Source organism: Sorex fumeus, unplaced genomic scaffold (genome assembly GCF_029834395.1).
Source record: "Sorex fumeus unplaced genomic scaffold, SorFum_2.1 ptg000054l, whole genome shotgun sequence".
NCBI lineage: Eukaryota > Metazoa > Chordata > Mammalia > Eulipotyphla > Soricidae > Sorex > Sorex fumeus.
Window position 1 is genome coordinate 25,368,554 of NW_026606111.1, and position 13,886 is coordinate 25,382,439.

A 13,886-nucleotide genomic window follows, 5' to 3' on the forward strand; every position below is an offset into this window, starting at 1 on the left:
CACATCCCTGGACACTGATTCCAGTGAACTTGGGTTCACGGTAGCAAAAGGGAACCCAATCTTAGTGGCTTCAGACAGCCTTTGAGTCATCATTCATGTACCTGTGGGTCAGCTGGGATGCAGCTGTTCTAGGCTGGTGGCTGTTTCCTATAGCATGTCTTAGGCTCACTGAATAGGCCATACCCATTTCCTAAACAATGAGTCTAGGCAGGGCATACTTTACTCACAGTGATGGCAGAAGCACAGAGAGCGCTGTCTGTCGGGCAAAGCCAGCAAAGGGCTGAGTCCATTTTAAAGACCCGTAAACACACACTGTAGCACTGTAGCACTGTCTTCCCGTTGTTCATCGATTTGCTTGAGCGGGCTCAGTAACATCTCCATCGTGAGACTTGTTACTGTGTTTGGCATATATCGAATACGTCACGGGGAGCTTGCCAGGCTTTGCCCTGCGGGCAAGATACTCTTGGTAGCTTGCAGGGCTCTCCGAGAGGGGTGGAGGAATCAAGCCCAGGTCGGCTGCGTGCAAGGCAAACGCCCTACCTGCTGTGCTATCGCTCCACTGGACATGTATATTCACTACTGTAGTATAAGATAGCCCAAACTTAGTGGCTAGGCCGAGCTAGGTGATTCTAGCTTGGGGCCACCAATGAAAGACCGCAATAGTTATATTCTGCAGACAAAGACAGTCTATATCTCTACTTCTTATTACTTTCAAAAGCATTTTATGTAGCTCTATATATGCATAACTATATATCACAATCACAATCACAAATCATCCTGTTATTCGTCGATTGCCTCGAGCAGGCCCCAGTAACGTCTCTTTCATCCTAGCCCTGAGATTATATTCAAGGCTCTTTGGGAGAATGAGACCCATCATTGTTACTGGTATTTGGCATATTGGGTACGCCACGGGGAGTGTGCCAGACTCTGCCGTGTGGGCAGGCTACATTCGGTAGGCTGCCAGTTTGTCCAAAGTAGGAATGAGATAATAAGATGTCATAATAAGATGTCGCGCGGCTGCGAATGCGGTTCTGGGAGCTGGTTTTTATAGTCTCTGAGTCTTGGCCGCTGATGGGATTACACGGCGCCAGGGGGCCAGGTGGTGGGTGTGACCCCCGCCTACTGGAATTTGGAGGATCTGGGTGGAAGATGCTCGACTCCAATCCGAGTAGGCTTGGAGGTCTCGGCCCCGGAACCCGCGTGGCTTTGTCCCTCTGCCAGTACCTTCATGTGTGCGGAGAGTGGTCTCAGCATGGTGGTGGCTGGTCCTGGAGGTCTTCGGTGGCGGGACCCTGGTCGGGGCGGGGAGGAAAGCTCAACCCGCTCCCCTCCAAGGGACCCCGGCAAGGACAGCCAGGCACGGGGGGGGGGGGGGCAGGAGACTATATATATATATATATATACACATATATACACATATATGTCTATGCAGATATATATTTTTCAGAGCTGGGTTCCAACTTAGGCTCTTATACATACAAAGCGTGTTTTGGAACCACTGATCCACATTCTTAGGTCCTAAAATGCAATACATTTTGAGAGAAAATGCTGAATAAAATGTACTTACAAAACAAAAGACCACGACATGGGGGGGGGGGGGGATAAAAAAGAAGACTATGGCATAGACTATGGCATGTAAAGAACAGATTAAAAAAAAGTGAGTGTTTACTTAATTCTGCAAAATACTTAGAGAGTAATAAAACAGGAAGCACAAGTTGTAAATCACGTGTGCATCACAGTGAGAAGCCCGCTGAACTCCTGGGCTCTTGCCCTACGCTTGTTCCCACTGCCAACAATCCTGTCTGACGCTTCACACCTGTGTTATTTTGACTCTTCCAGCTGGTCGCTCTGCTCCTAATTTCTTTGCCTTCCAATTAACCCTATTCATAGCTTTTTTTTTTTTAAAAGTAATTTCTGTCAAAGAACTTCTCATTGTGTAAGATCCTGAGGTGATTTCCTCCTGCCTACTATTTCAAATCCAGACTCCCCAGATCTAACAGAGATCCAGTGGCTGATTCATTGGTCCTTTCTGAACAATCCTCTTCCCTGACAAGGCTCCTTGGCTCCAGCTATGACCATCGCTTTGTCTCCATCTAAGCTCTCCACACACTCGTTCTTGACTTGCTTATTATTGCTTCCTTCACATGATAGTACTGAATAACACTGATTCAGCAGAGAGTAACAACTGGGGAACCCTAAATCCTTTCCTTAGTTTTAGGAGTCTCTGTATCCAAAGCATCTTCATGTTTGGACCATGATTTATAAGATACATCTGAATTTATTTCCAATCACTATTCTATCCATTTGCCATGTTCCAGCTAGAAAGACTTTGTTTGTTTTGTTTTGTTCACACCTGGCAATGCTGAGGAGTTATTCCTCACTCCTAGCAAGCACATTAACCACTGTACTATCTTGCTCCTGGGAAGACTTTCTAATTCCTTGGAAACAATAAGCCGGCTTTTACCTCACGTTTTTGGCCTGAGTTGTTTCCTTTACTTTTGGGGGGCATGGGAAGGAGGGGAATTGGGCTATCCCATGCGGTACTCAGGAGCTATTCCAGAGTGACCACTGGTGGCGTCTGGGGGATTATAGTGGTGCCGGGGATCAAACCAGGGTAGGTCGAGTGCAAGGCATGTACCCCACTGCTCTGCTATCTCTTAGGCTGCTGTTTCCTTTTCTTTTTCTTTCATTTTGCATCACAGCTGGTGATGCACAGGGGTTACTCCTGGCTCTGCACTCAGGAATCACTCCTGGAGGTGCTTGGGGTACCATATGGGATGCTGAGAATCGAACCCAGCTGCATATAAGCAAATGCTCTACCCGCTGTGCTGTCACTCTTTTCTTATAATGCTTTTTTCCCTCTTTTCCCCACTCATTTACACAATTGCTTTTTTGCTTATTTAACTCAAAAGTTACTACTTCAGAGAGGACTTCCATGACATCCAATCCAAAGTATTGGAAGATCTAAAGTAGCTCCTTCCACCTTTCACTATCATGGCTCACTGTCTAGTCCTTTTCCGTGTAATATCACTATCAGTTAATTTTATTTGTTTATTTATGTGTTTGCTTCTAGAGGCCTCTCCACTACGATAAAAAATTCTATGAGGGCAGAAATGTCTTGTCCACTATGTACTTGTACTGCTAGTGTCTGACACAAAACCGATGTTGATCTGTTTAATGCACAAACAAATGTGACATTCCAGTCAACACACAAATTAATCTCCTAATCCCAATACACCTCAACAATTTCTCCAAATTCACCTTTCAAGTCTCTTATAAAACTCAACTTAAAAGAATGGCCTCCTCCCAGGGGACTTGCCCCTGTGATCAAGAAAGAAGAAACACTGAGGCTGTTAATCAGAAATAATGAAGATAGAAACTGGTGAGTTTGAATCATGTCAATAGAAATTTTCTGATATAAAGTGCAAAAAGAAATACATGGAAAAATGAATACAGCACTCATGAGCTCTGAGATAGCTTTAAGAAGCCTGTTATACAAGTAATTGGAGTTCCTCTGCAAGAGGAAAGACAAATATAATGAACAGTGAAAAATAATGAAAAAAAAGAAATAATGAAGAGATATTGAAAGATTTAAAAAATTGATAAAAATAATAAGCTCACAGATCTAAATCTGAGTCTAAAACATTCAGTGAAGCTCAAGCACAAGAAGAAACATGAAAAAAATGATGCCGAAGCACATCATAATCCAGTGGCAAAGAGAGCCAGTGGCAAAGAGAGTATCTTAAAATCAGAAAAATGCAGATGGGATGAAAGATAAAGATGCCAGCAATTTTCCTTGTTGGAAGCCATGCAAATGAGAAGACAATGAAGCAACATCTTTGAGATACTGGAAGAAAACAAGTCTTGAATTCTATTTCCAATGCATAAATCTTTTAAAGACAAGATGAAAATACTTTTCAGACACACAGAAGCCGAAAGAATTAATCACTAGCAGACCTGCTCTAAGAGCAGTGATTAAAAAAATCCCTAAGGAAGAAGGAAAAAATAATGCCATGTGGGTATTTTGAATCAACAGTAAGAAATGAAGAGCAATGAAGATGAATTATGTAGGTAAAAATAAAAGACTCAGTGGCGCTCCTGCCTTGAAAATGTGAGGCTACATGTTTGATCCCCTGTGCTGCCTGTGTGGGATGAGCACATGGAGTAATACTGTTGCCTGTGGCTACCTCACACACACAATCACCATAACTAAAGATGTAGCCAGAAGAGCGCCACCATTCCTGGAGACCATCCCAATAACCTCTGTGAGTATTACCACCAACATGCATAAGATTTTAGTATATCAAATCTAACACTATGTAAAAAGAAGACTATATCATCACCATGTGAAATACATCCCAGGAATGCAAGGCTGGTTTTAAAAGAATCCATATTAGGGCATCAAATTTTTGTGTACTTCAGCTAACTTGCAACATTGCTTTCTGTAAAACTGCTTGGCTGCTTTGCACCTGGGGGAGAGGGGACTTGGAAAGTGAACAGGGCATAACTTCTTTCTAAACCAAGTGTGACAGGATTCAGGTGTATTTAAGGTAAAAGGTAAAGGCCCTCCCGTTGATCGTCGATTTTCTCGAGCGGGCCCAGTAACGTCTCCATTGGAGACTTTGTTGTTACTGTGTCTGGCATATCGAATACTCTCGGTAGCTTGCCGGGCTCTCTGAGAGGGGCGGAGGAATCGAACTCGGATCAGCCATGTTGGCTGCTTGTAAGGCGAAAGTCCTACCCGCTGTTCCTGAAATGTATTGTCTCAGTAAAGCACCCTGCAGATTGGGGTAAAGGATAACTCAGGATGCGGGTGGTTGGGGGAAATTGCCCTTTCCTGGAGTGTATTGTCTCACTAAAGCACCCTGCAGACTTGGGTAACTCAAAATGTGGATGGTTAAGGGAGATTACCTAAGGCTTAATGATTCCCGCTATAACCTTGCTTGTGCTGACAATCGATGTACAAATGCTGATCTTTGAATCTATAGGCTAAGGAGTGAGGTACTTTTAAATGGATTGGTTAAGAAAGTATATGTTGTTACAAATCTATTGGCTATGAAATGTGCGGGCCTTGCTGTAACGGCCAGTGAAGGCCTATATAAGATCCCCTTTGAAGAAGCTCAGGGCTCTCAGCCACTGCCCACTCTGGGCTATGCTGTGGAGCCTCAGCATGCTGGTCGAAATAAACCCCGTTTTTACTCCTGCAGGAATTGTGTCTATCTGGTCTCTCCAAGCCTCCCAGGGCTAGGGAACTCCCGATCCCAACAGTTTAACATTTGAAAATCTGCGAACTCATTCACCATATTAATGATCAAAAAGAGACCTCAGTGAGGGGTTCAAAAAATAAAAAAGAGGGCTGGAGCGATGGTACAGTGGATAGAGAATTTGCTTTACACGTGGCCTACCTGGGTTCAATCCCCGGCATCCCAGATTGTCTCCCAAGCACCGCCAGGAGTAATTCCTGAGTGCAGAGCCAGGAATAACCCTGGCTGAGCAACGCCAGGTATGACCCAAAAAGTAAAAACAAAAAGAAAAACAAAGCCCTAAAAAGAGAGCGAGATATAATCAATAAGATGCAGAAAGAAAGCAGAAGATCCAAAGCCAGTATTAATCCCTGATGAAATTTCTTTGGAAATTAGGAATAATTTCTTTGGAAATTAGAAATAATCCCTGATGAAATTTCTTTGGAAATTTAGGAATAATGCTGATTAGGAACATCAGTCATTAAGAGCTGTTACAGAAGAGCCCTATAATTCATAAATTCATCTTATAGCTGATAGTAAAATGATTAATGTTTTTCTCTTACTGTCAGAAGCATTGCCATTCTTAGCCCCTTAACATTATGTTGGAGGGTCCCAGATTGCGGGTTTGAAATGTGATTTTATGCTCCATAGAAAGGAACAAATTAGCTTGTTATGTTTAGTGACAACTGACAGACAACTCCTCAGTCAGAGACAAGGACTCACTGATTATTCATAGTACAATAAGAAGCATGAGCGTGAGTCATGCATTTGAAGGTAGGGGGTTACTCTTGAGCCCAAGACTTGCAAGACCAATAGAGTTGGTTCAGAGAGATGCTGTGCCTTCAGTGGATTTGGTTCACAGTCAAAGAACACTGACTTCGGGGAATCAACCATTTTTCTAGCAAAGAGTACACTGAATAAGACTGGGAGTGACTGCTATTTTCACTGTTTTGACTGTGATGATAATTTCATTGGTATACACACATATCAAAACATATCAATCAAACAGCGCACTTTAAATATTGGCAGTTTATTGTACATCAATTAGACTGTCCAAAATAAAAGACAAACTTCCAAGCCTTGAGGGCCTTTCTACATCATTAGTTTAACAAGTACTTTGTTGCCTATATTAATGCATTCAGTGCTATTCTGGTACTGGGAATACAATGGTAACCAAAATCCCACTGCCCACGGTACTTTTCTTTTAGGAGGAGACTAAAATTAAATATAAGCCTTCCAGGGTGGGAGAAGCATGCTAAAAGTAGTCTATAGACCAAACATGATTGCTACTCAATGCCTCTCTTGCAAAACACAGTACCCAAAAGAAGAGAGAGAGAACAAGGGGGAATGCCCTGCCACAGAGGCAGGGTGGGACTGGGGGGATAGGGGGTGGGGGGGATGCTGGGACCCGTGGTGGTGGAGGATGGGCACTGGTGGAGGGATGGGTACTTGATCATTGTATAACTGAAACCCAAGCACAAAAATTTATAAGTCTATAACTCTACCTCATGGTGTTTCACTAATAAAATAAATAAATAAAATATAAGGAAAACATCAGAAGGTGACAAGTATGATGAAGATCAAGAGAATTACATAGGTGGCTACTTTAGGTTGGGTGTGAGAAGGTGATCTCTCTGAGGTTATACAACATACAGATAAAAGATCAACAGTGGTCAGCTATGTTGAAGTAGAAGAGCCCCTGATTTCATTGCTTTTCCTTCTTCCTTGCTATTGGGCCCTACCCAGCTGTGCTCAGGGCTTACTCCCGGCTCTATGTTCAGGGATCGCTCCTAGTGGGGCTAGGGGAACCAGATCAGGTCCCAGGGATCAAACTCAGGTCAGCTGGGTTCAAGGCAAGAGCACTACCTGCTGTACTATATCTCTAGCCTTCAACTATTCTTTCTCAACTCCAATTTCCCCTAACCATCCTCAGGATCACAGATGAACAACTTTCCCAAAGGTTAATCTAATCCTTTGCTTAAAAGTCTTCCATCTCTCTAGCAGCTCATTTATTCTCTGGCATTGAGTCTTCATGCCTATGATAAAATTTACTTTTCCAGGAGCCAAAGAGACAACACAGGGGTTAAAGTGCTTGCCTTGCATGTAGCCGATCCTGGTTTGATCCCCAGCATTGATTATGGTCCCCTGAACAATGCCAGGAGTAATCCCTGAGCACCTGAGTGTGGCTCCAAGTTAAAAAATAATAATAAAAAAAATAAAATCTACCCTTCCAGTCCTCTCATTGTTCCTTTATTCTTATAAAGAGGACACCCTGACCTTAAGTACATGCCTTTACTTTCGATCCTGCTGTGTTTTCTGCGTGGAATGCCATTCCTCTCCAACAACACTCATTCTTCCCAACCTTAAGTGTCTGTCTCAAATGCCACAATTTCCTTGATGTCCTTTCTTAGATCCCCATGGTGACATTTTCACACTTCCCTCAGTGGGCAAAACTTCTGTGTTGTACTGAAAAGTTGTACTTCTCAGTGGGCAAAGCTCACCTTGCTTATCTTCCGACCATATTTTACTTGGTAGCATAAGGCTTTGCAGGTGAGAGACAATTTATAATTTCCTAATGGACTGGATCATCATGACTTTAAATTTTACTTAAAAGCTCCCGAGATTTTAGGGAAGATAAGCATAAAGATCAAACAAATAAATAGATGTGATGTTGCCTCATTAAATCACAACCCTATTCCTCAAAACGAATACTCTACTGAAAGTTTAGAATGTCCCTGGAGAAATATAAAATGGCTCTTCACAATTTCAGTAACTTAAAACCAGTTCTCGTGAGTTGGATTCTCTGTAAAACCTCTTCACTCTCCTGAGACTGGGTCAATGAGAGCAGATACTCTCTGCAGAAAGGAAGTGTTGTTCCCCATCTCAACAACAATATCCCAAGAAGTACAACAGGAGGGAAGTGTGAAAAAGTCACCACGGGGATGAGTGATGCCGAGGACCTCCATCAGATGCCCAAGAAAGGAACAGGAATTGGCAGGAAATGAAGAAATCAGAAAAAGGATGTGCTGGGTCCTTTAGACTACTTCTGGCTCTAATGATTTAGTAGAATGCCTCACAGTGTTGCACTCCCAACAATTTTTTTTAATGAACGTATTTACCTTTCTAACTTAAGAAAAGTTTATAATGAGTAGATAATTAGGTTAAAATTAAATAAAGAAAATTTTTTTCTATTGAATGTTTAATTAACTAACATAAAAAAGACAGGGGAGAGAGAGAGGTAATAAACACTAAAGATAGTATAGCACTGTAGCACTGTCCTCCGTTGTTCATCGATTTGCTTGAGCGGGCACCAGTAACATCTCATAACAAATTGTGAGACTTGTTGTTACTGTTTTTGGAATATTGAATACATCACGGGGAGCTTGCCAGGCTTTGCCATGTGGGCAAGATACTCTCGGTAGCTTGCTGGGCTCTCCGAGAGGGGCGGAAGAATCGAACCCGAGTTGGCCGTGTGCAAGGCAAACACCTTACCAGCTGTGCTATTGCTTCAGCCCAAAGATGGTATATGACTAAAAGTTTTGGTTTTGTTCTTTGGGCTTTGCAGGGTGGGCTGGGGCAGGGTGGGTCAACACCTAGTAGTGCTCAGGAGCTAATTTCTGGCTTGTGTTTAGAAATGATTCCTGGTAGTGCTTCGGAGACCATATGTGATGCTGGGGATTTGAATCAAGGTTGCGGCTGACACATTGATATACAAGGCTTATCTCCTGTAGTATCTCTTCAGCTGCACAATGACTAATTTTTAAAAAATTGTTATTAGAAAAAAAGAAATGGTTTTATAGACCAGCAAGTACAAAACTAAAAGGCCATCTTACAATGGCGGGCATAAAGGATAAATTTCCTTATTTACTCTGAATGGGTACACAGCCACAATTTACCTTACAATCTGCTATATGCTAACTAACATAAATCACATACATTTTCATAGTTTGCAGGTGGATTAGGTAATTACAAATTTCTCCTGGAGAAAGAGGAGGAGGTAGATTTCATTTCAGTTCCTCTCCCTTTGCTCCAATGCATCTGCCCAAGTCACACAGATACAATGCCACAGAAAGCTATTTTTGCAGTCCCCAGATTCTCCATCACTGCAGTAAGTAGCCCTATAGGAAACAGACTGCTATTGTATCCTCAGCTCCCGAGGGAGATGAAATGGTTTGCAGCTTATTTTAAATCACAAAGCAATTCTTTTGTGGCTGAACTGGCCCCAGGGTACGGAGGTGGTGCAACTCCTTTCCACATGACCCCCCACTTGTGGCTGCTTCCCAGTCTGCCAGGATGTGAAAACCTGAGGGGGTGGGGGGAACACTTGTGGGCGGGGCACTTGCTGTGCTTCAGAAGGGGCTCCAGAGCCAAGTAAGGAAAACCAGATTCCCAACAGCCTACTGCAATGGCAAAAAGGGCAGGGCTGGTGGGGAGAAGAAAAAAGCAAACAGCCAGAATCTTTCTGGAAGGGAAGGGAAAGGAGGATAACCAAAACTGGTCCTGGGGGCACAAATAGCTCATCAAGAAGTTCTTTAGTCCAAGGATGCCGTTTTTGTTTCCATTACAAAAACAAACAAACAAACAAACAAACATCTCTTTCAAGGTTGGGGCTATATTCAGAAATGTTACCACTTGAAAGGAAAAGAAAAGGCTCAATTGCTTTTGAAAGACAGTGTTTGGGGAGGTGTGTGTGGGGGGGGGGGGGGCGGGAAGGAGGAAAGAATCCAGATGAATAAACTTGAATAAGAATTAGCTACTCAAGTCATCAACTGGTGCATACAAAATAAAAAGCCACAAAGTTTTTAGAAGACTGTTTTATCAACAGTCTTCTAAAGACTGTTTTATCAACAGTCTTCTAAAGACTGTTTTATCAACAGTCTTCTAAAAACTTTGTGGCTTTTTATTTTATCTTTCCCAGATAAAAAAGAGAAAGAGGCAGATCACAGAGTACCTGGAGCCAGAAAATCTGGGTTGAGATAGTGTAACTGTCAAACACGCATAGACCATTTCCGGACACCATGCTGCTGCCATGTGTCATCTCTGAACTTTAGGCCTGTCCTTTGTAGAATGGATGGACCGATAAAAGTCACCCTGTCCCAAGGCAACTTGCTGGGAAAGTGATTATAAGCAAAATGTGAAGTGCTAGTTAGGCAGTTATTGTTGTCACTGATAGGCGAGCCAGACAAAGAGAAAGTGCTTCATGCAGGCTGACTTAACTCTTGTGGACAAATGGTAAGAGTGGCTAGATAAATCAAGAACCCCCCAAACTAGTGTTAGGACCCACTTAGCTGGAGAACTGCCACGACAGGCTTTGTGACCTTCTGAGTGACCTAGGCTTCTTCAAGGAACAAGAAAAGAAAAATCAGATGCTTTTGTCAAAGATTACATCCTCGAAATAAGATTAGATCTCCGGAATGTAACTGTCAGGGAGGTGGGCTGGATGCCGTGGGCCGAAACAACAACAACAAAACATATGTGTACTCTGTAGGTAATAGAAATTTGTTGAGTAATGCTTTCTTGCCAAAATGAAAGTATAAGAACTTGCTGAACCTAGTGCTCGGGGTCCTTGTTGAAACCCGTGGTGTGGGGGCGGATTCTTGGACCCCAGCTAGCTGGAACAATAAATCTTGCTATGTGATTTGCATTATCGGCTCTGATCTCTGTCCTTGAGGGGTGGTTGACTCTGCACTCTAACACAAGCAGTATCTTCACTGAGAACTGAACATATGTTTAGCAAAATATTAGTGTTTTTTATGAAACCAAGTTGAACATCTTGGAAATATCGAAAAAGGCAATGCTTCAATTGCCAAAGGGGTCATTACAGGGCTGAAGAAACAGAACAAGAGGTAAGGCACTTGTAAAGGAGTGATTCCCCAACACAGAGCCAGGGAAAGCCCCAGGTACTTCTCAGAGTGGCTAACTTCTGGGTGAGGGGATAGGGGAGTGTCCTCATTCACACTCCCCCCCCCCCCACGCCCTCCCCCTTCCCAATAGGTTACTACTTTCAGCCTATGTAGTGGAATTTTAGGAAAGGCCAAGGGAGACCAACAAGTCAGATTTCATGAAGGCACAGAAAGGAGAATGAGGGGCTGGAGCAATAGTATAGCTGGTAGGGCGTTTGCCTTCCATGTGGCCAACCCGGGTTCGATCCCCAGCATCCCATTTGGTCCCCCGAGTGCTGCCAGCAGTAATTCCTGAGTGCAAAGAGAGGAATAACCCCTGTGCATTGCCGGGGAAGAGCTTGGGGCCTGGCCTGGTGACTGAAAGCACCTGCTCTGCAAGCATTGGAGCCTGAGTTTGGTCCCCTCTGCTGGCTGCAGGCGCCAGGAGGGTTGTTCCAGATGTGCTCAGCCTGGCAGCTCTGGCGCCATGGCAGGGTGTGAGCTCAGTCAGTCAGCTGTGTGTGAGCCCTACAACCGTGAGCTCCGCAACTAGAGGTGTGACTCTGGTCACCAGAATAGCAACAAATGGAAAGGAAGAAAGAGTGAGCACTGGATTGAAAATTTCAACAAACATATCATATCGTGTGACTGGGAGTAAACTCATGTTTTCTTTTTTTGTGTGGAGTGGTGGCCACACCTGGCAGTGCTCAGAGTTACCTCTGCCTCTGAGTTTAGGCATCATTCCTGGTGGTACTTGGAGGACCATGTGGGGTCTCAGGGTTGGCCCGTGCAAGGCAAGTACTCTACGATAACTCCAGCCCAGCAAATTGATTTTTTTTTCTAAATCTCAGTCTTGTATGTATAAAATGGGGATAATAGGAGTACTTGCTAGAAGGACTTCTGTAAAGACTAAATGGACGAGACACAAGAAAATATCAGTGTATGTGCTTAGTGGTCATCGTTTTTTTTGTTTTGAGGTCACACCATGCAGTCCTATATCTCACTGCATAATCACTGCACCTTTTTTCCCCCAGTAATGTCAGAGTTCAAGATGTAGATATGGGGGGCGGGGAGGCTGGGAGTGATGGGAGGGAAACTGGGGACACTGGTACTGGGAAATGTACACTGGTGGAGGGATGGGTGTTGGAACATTGTATGACTAGAACCTAATCATAAATAGCTTTGTAAAAGGGTCTATCTCACAGTGATTCAATTAAAAAAAAAGTTTAAAAAAAAAAAGAAAAAAATGTGCACTGGTTGAAGGAATGGGTATTGGATTATTCTGTGACTAAAATCTAATCATGAACAACTTTATAACTGTGTGTCTCACTGTGGTTCAATATTTTTTTTTAAATAAAAGGAAAAAGAAAAGATGTGGATACAAACACCCAGTCCCCCTAACCATACCCCCATCTCCGTCCCCCACAACTCAGCATTGAGTGAAATCTTGCAAATACAGAAGTGAAAAAAATTAGAATAATGAGACACTAGAAGACAGGAACCCTTAATAATAGTATGGACCACAGGAAATGACAGTGTGATCAACGAAGCAATCACTTACATTTAATATCCTACTGAATGAAAGTAACTGCCTTTTAAAAAGAAATGAAACCTTACCCTTCTTGAGCTGTCCTGCTAAATGAGTCAAAAACTTTAATTCTAGATCTAGAACATAAATCAAAATAGTCCAACTGTGCAACCATCCTACTTCTTCTCGGAGTTTAATAACGCAGCACATTCTGGATCTTGGATATAAAGGACATGCTTCCCTCACGCTGTCAACAACTGTCTTCTTGGGATCGTGTCCATTCTCCCGGGAACTGAGCTCCTTCCTCTGGAGTCGGCTGGGTCCAGCCACACCGGCACAAGTCGCTCTTGCAGCCACATATGGGGTGGCAGCCCGGCAGCCTTTGCCCAGGCTGCTGCGGAGCAAACAGACTGTGAATCCAGCCAGAGGATAAGAGGTTGTTTTAATTGGCTAAATGGGCTATGTACTAAGCGTATGGCCATGCATTTGTAGCCAAAACACTAATCTAAAAAAAAATGTCACACGCAATTTAAATACAAAACAAGAATGACATTTTTTGCTCGCCAATTCTAGTTTTCGCCACGAGGGCTTTTAACCTCATATTTTATAATGACTGCCAGAGTCTTACCTTGGCTGAAGTAGAATTTTCATGGTATACTCCTTGTACCAAGTCCATAAGAGCACTTGCTATAAGCTCCACGACCTAAAACCAAAACAAAAGAAAAAAAATAAAATAGAGAATTTGTCTTTTCTTAAAAAAAAAAAATCACCCCAGAACAGCTTCAAAAGAATCAATAATACAGCACCATTCATGCCTGATTAGGGAGGGGGTGGGTGGGAGGGGGAACCCTATCAGGGTAATATCTGCAAAGATCCCAGCAAATGGCCATTGTCCACCTGGATATTAGAACCGTGATCCAATTATTTTTGGCCATAATTTCAGCAAAAGGAAATCTTATGAGCACAGAATTTAACTCATACAACAAAAACCCAGTAATGACCCTTCTGAACATCAGTTTAACTTTCTGATAACAAATGAAATCTTAATCCAATTTATTTTCTGTACATTTATTTCTATCAGGTGGATACTTTTTTCAATATTCCCATTCTGGGAGTCATTAGAATGCTAATTTCTATGCTTAATACAGAAATAAAAGCAAAAAAGCAAAAGAATGGTTAAGCTTTTACATGGGCTCATTCTTTTGTGCTTAAAATACACAGTGAATATATTTG

At 42.9% G+C, this 13,886-nt stretch overlaps 1 protein-coding gene across 1 annotated transcript in view; it reads right to left on the reverse strand.

Annotated features, from left to right (window-relative positions):
• PDSS2 (decaprenyl diphosphate synthase subunit 2) overlaps positions 1–13,886 on the reverse strand; it is a 306,636-nt gene that overhangs the window by 65,479 nt on the left and 227,271 nt on the right. Inside the window, exon 4 of the mRNA XM_056125092.1 lies at positions 13,282–13,356. Within this exon, the coding sequence (XP_055981067.1) occupies positions 13,282–13,356 (75 nt within the window). The remainder of the gene's footprint in view (positions 1–13,281; positions 13,357–13,886) is intronic.